Source organism: Silene latifolia, chromosome Y (assembly GCF_048544455.1).
Source record: "Silene latifolia isolate original U9 population chromosome Y, ASM4854445v1, whole genome shotgun sequence".
NCBI lineage: Eukaryota > Viridiplantae > Streptophyta > Magnoliopsida > Caryophyllales > Caryophyllaceae > Silene > Silene latifolia.
The window spans coordinates 234266126-234269522 of record NC_133538.1 but is presented as its reverse complement, the minus strand read 5'-3'; the positions used below and the strand labels follow the sequence as shown (position 1 = coordinate 234269522).

The window sequence follows — 3397 nt, the reverse complement described above, 5'->3', positions numbered from 1 at the left end:
TTGCTGAAGAATTACCTAATACCATTCAAGTGGCCACTCCTTATCATGGAACAACCACTCAACGTATAATCTATGAATGGCTACCCTACTACTGCCACCGCTGCAGGAAGTTAGGCCACACTAAGGAGCATTGCAAGTTTACTAAAATCAACAAACAGTTGGTGGAAAAGAGGAAAACTAAGATGGTTCAGGAGTATAGAGCTGTTTCTCAGAAGACTACTCCTCCTTCTGTAGATGACAGTCTAGGGGTAGGCCATAGTCTTGCTGCTGCAGGGTCAGAGAAGCCTGATGAGAAGGAAGAGCAGAGCTCAGGATGCCTGGGGCTAGGCTCTTCTCTTTCCAACTCAGAGGTTCTTTCTTCCTCTCTCAGTCAGGAAGCAGGCTCAGGATCCCACACAGTTGCAGGAAAGGATATGCAGAATGGAGAAGACAGTGCATATGGGGATATCTCTGTGAACCCTAATTACAGTGTTTCAGTTCAGAACTCTTACTCTATTTTGCAGGATGAGGGGACTATATTGGTTACTAACACAGAGGTGGTTCTTCTGGAAGAGGAGCCTCCTGACCCTAAAACATGAGAGTTTCTTCATGGAATATTAGAGGGTTTAATGACCCAATAAAGCAGCAGGAAGTTAGGGGTTATCTTAGGGATAATAAAGTTGAGGTTCTGGGTTTGCTAGAAACTAGGGTCAAAATATATAATTTTGCTGCTATTTGTAGCCTTTTCCCTTCTTATTTGGTTATCAATAATTACTCCCACCATTACAATGGTAGGATTTGGGTGTTTTTGGATATTAGGAGAGTCACTTTGGTTTCTTCTTATGTCCATGATCAACTCATTCATTTAGAGCTTCAGCATAATGCTTCAAATAAGACTTTTCATATTTCTTTTGTCTATGGTAGTAATGATGCTGAGCATAGAGAAAGATTATGGGTGGAATTGACAGGTTTTGCTTCAAAGGTTACCAACTGGATTCTTATGGGTGACTGGAACATTGTGAGAAGTATGGAGGAGAGGATTGGTCCTAATCCACCCTCTGTTAGAGATATGCTGGCTTTTAATCAATGCATTCTGAATTGCCAGCTAGATGATCTTCATAGTCTGAGTTGTGAATATACCTGGACTAACAAACAGGATGCTGCCACTAGGGTTTGGTCAAGACTGGATAGAGTGCTCTCTAACCCCTTATGGTTGATACATTTCCCCACTACTCAGGTTCATGTATTGCCTGCAGGGGTCTCTGATCATTTTCCTCTCTTGGTTACTGTTGCTGATATAAATACCCCAAGAAAAAGATTCAGCTATTTAAATTGTTGGGAAGCTCATGAGGAGTATGGAACCAGGGTCAGTGAGGCTTAGGATATGCCTGTCAAAGGGAATGCTATGTATAGCTTGTTCTTAAAGTTAAAAAATGTTAGGCAAAAGCTTATAGTGTTGCATAAGCTCTCTTATGCTTGAATTTCTGAGAAAGTAAAGGAAGCTCAGCAGCAGTTGCATGATTGTCAATCCTGTCTTCAGGGCAATCCTTTAGACCAGGCCTTAATTGTTAAGGAAAGGGAACTGTTGCAGGCTTATTTGGTGCTCAAGCAAGCTGAACATAGCTCTCTACTTCAAAGAGCTAAGTTTCAGAGTATCAAGTTTAATGATGCCCCTACTAGTTATTACTTCTCTAGAATTGCTTCTAGGAAACATCAGGGTATTATTGGGAAGTTGAAAGACATGCAAGGAATGTACAGGGATGGGATCTCTGCTGTAAACCAAGCATTTGTTGAATACTATCAGTGGCTTTTAGGGAAGCATAGTCCTGTGGATACCTCTCTTATGGACTCACTGGATGGTCCTAGGTTTCCTGTTTCTGGTAGTGAGGAGATTTGCAAGGATATTGATGACAAAGAAATTAAGAATGCTCTATTCTCAATAGCTCCTAACAAGAGTCCTGGGTAAGATGGGTTCTCAGCTCAATTTTTCAAAACTAATTGGGAAATTATAAAATTTGATTTCTGCAAAGCTGTCAAGGGGTACTTTCATACAGGTCATATGTCTAAACAAGCTAATACAACTTTACTTGCCCTCATCCCAAAGAAGCCTGTGGTGGAAACTGTCATGGATTATAGGCCCATTGCTTGCTGCACAGTATTTTACAAAACTGTCAGCAAGATCTTATGTTCCAGGCTTAAACCTTTTTTGCCAGATATTGTGGGAAAGGAGCAGGGGGCATTTGTTACTGGGAGAAGTATATTTGAAAATATTATGTTAACTCAATCTCTGGTTAAAGGATATGGTCAACTGGGTGTTTCTCCTAGATGTTTAATCAAGGTAGACATTAGGAAAGCATTTGATTCCCTTCAATGGGAGTTTATTGATAAGATGCTACAACACTTTCATTTCCCTGAGAAGTTTAGGACGTGGATTATGGGGTGTATAACTTCCACCTGGTTCAGTTTAAAGGTGAATGGTGATCATGTTGGTTTTTTCAAAGGGGCTAGTGGACTCAGGCAATGAGATCCCTTTTCTCCTTTTCTGTTTGTCATGAGTATGGAGATTTTGTCATGCATTTTAAGAGGTATACATAAGTTGCCCCAAGTCTCTTATCATCCTAAGTGTGGAAGGATTGGATTAAATCATATGATCTTTGCTGATGATTTGATGCTCTTTGTCAGGGGTGATGTTCCTCTGTCGAGCTATTACTCCTCTCTCGGACTCCTTTGCTAAAATGTCTGGATTAGTTGCTAATCCTGATAAAACTAATATTTATATGGGTGGTATAAGGGATAACATTAAGCAGGAAATCTTGACTTCTACTGGTTATATTGAAGGGAATTTTCTTTTCAGATATCTTGGTGTCCCTCTCAATGAAGGCAGGCTGAACAAAACCATGTTTGTTGATCTCCTTTCTAAGGTTCAGGGGGCTCTTAATCACTGGACTAATTATAAACTCTCTTATGCTGGAAAAATTAGCCTCATCAACTCTGTTATTTTTGGTTTGGAGCAGTTCTGGTGCTCCACTCTACTGCTTCCAAAGGGTGTGCTCAGGCTAATTAACAAATTCTGCAAAAATTTCCTTTGGAACTATGAGGAAGGGCAAAGGAAAATGATCATGAAAAGCTGGGCCTCATGTTGCTATCCTTACCAGTAAGGTGGGTTTAATATCAAGGAAATTTTGTCATGGAACAAATGTGTGATCTGTAAGTGGATTTCGGAACTCATGACTCAGTCAGAAGGGTTTTGGGTCACTTGGAATCAAACTTATAATATCAAGCAGGGAGATTTCTGGACTCTGCAGAAGAAAAGTAATCATTCTGAGAGTTGGAGGAGTATACTGCAGGTCAGGGATGACTTATTGGTTATTGTAGGATCTGGTGATAATGCTACAGGGTTGCTGCAGAGCTGTGTCAG

The 3397-nt window shown here is 40.5% G+C and overlaps 1 protein-coding gene across 1 annotated transcript; it reads left to right on the top strand.

The window, feature by feature from the left end:
• Positions 1-574: 574 nt before the first annotated feature.
• Positions 575-1945, top strand: LOC141630262 (uncharacterized). Its single transcript, XM_074443107.1, has 2 exons — positions 575-1345; positions 1520-1945. The coding sequence occupies exons 1-2, from the start codon at positions 575-577 to the stop codon at positions 1943-1945; spliced, it is 1197 nt and encodes a 398-aa protein (XP_074299208.1).
• The last annotated feature ends 1452 nt before the right edge of the window (positions 1946-3397 follow it).

Excerpts from the sequence above, each read along its gene's own strand:
- LOC141630262 (XM_074443107.1), top strand. The coding sequence starts at position 575 with ATGAGAGTTTCTTCATGGAATATTAGAGGGTTTAATGACCCAATAAAG. Across the intron at positions 1,346-1,519 it reads ATGAGGAGTATGGAACCAGG|GGCAATCCTTTAGACCAGGC; the intron begins GTCAGTGAGGCT and ends TCCTGTCTTCAG.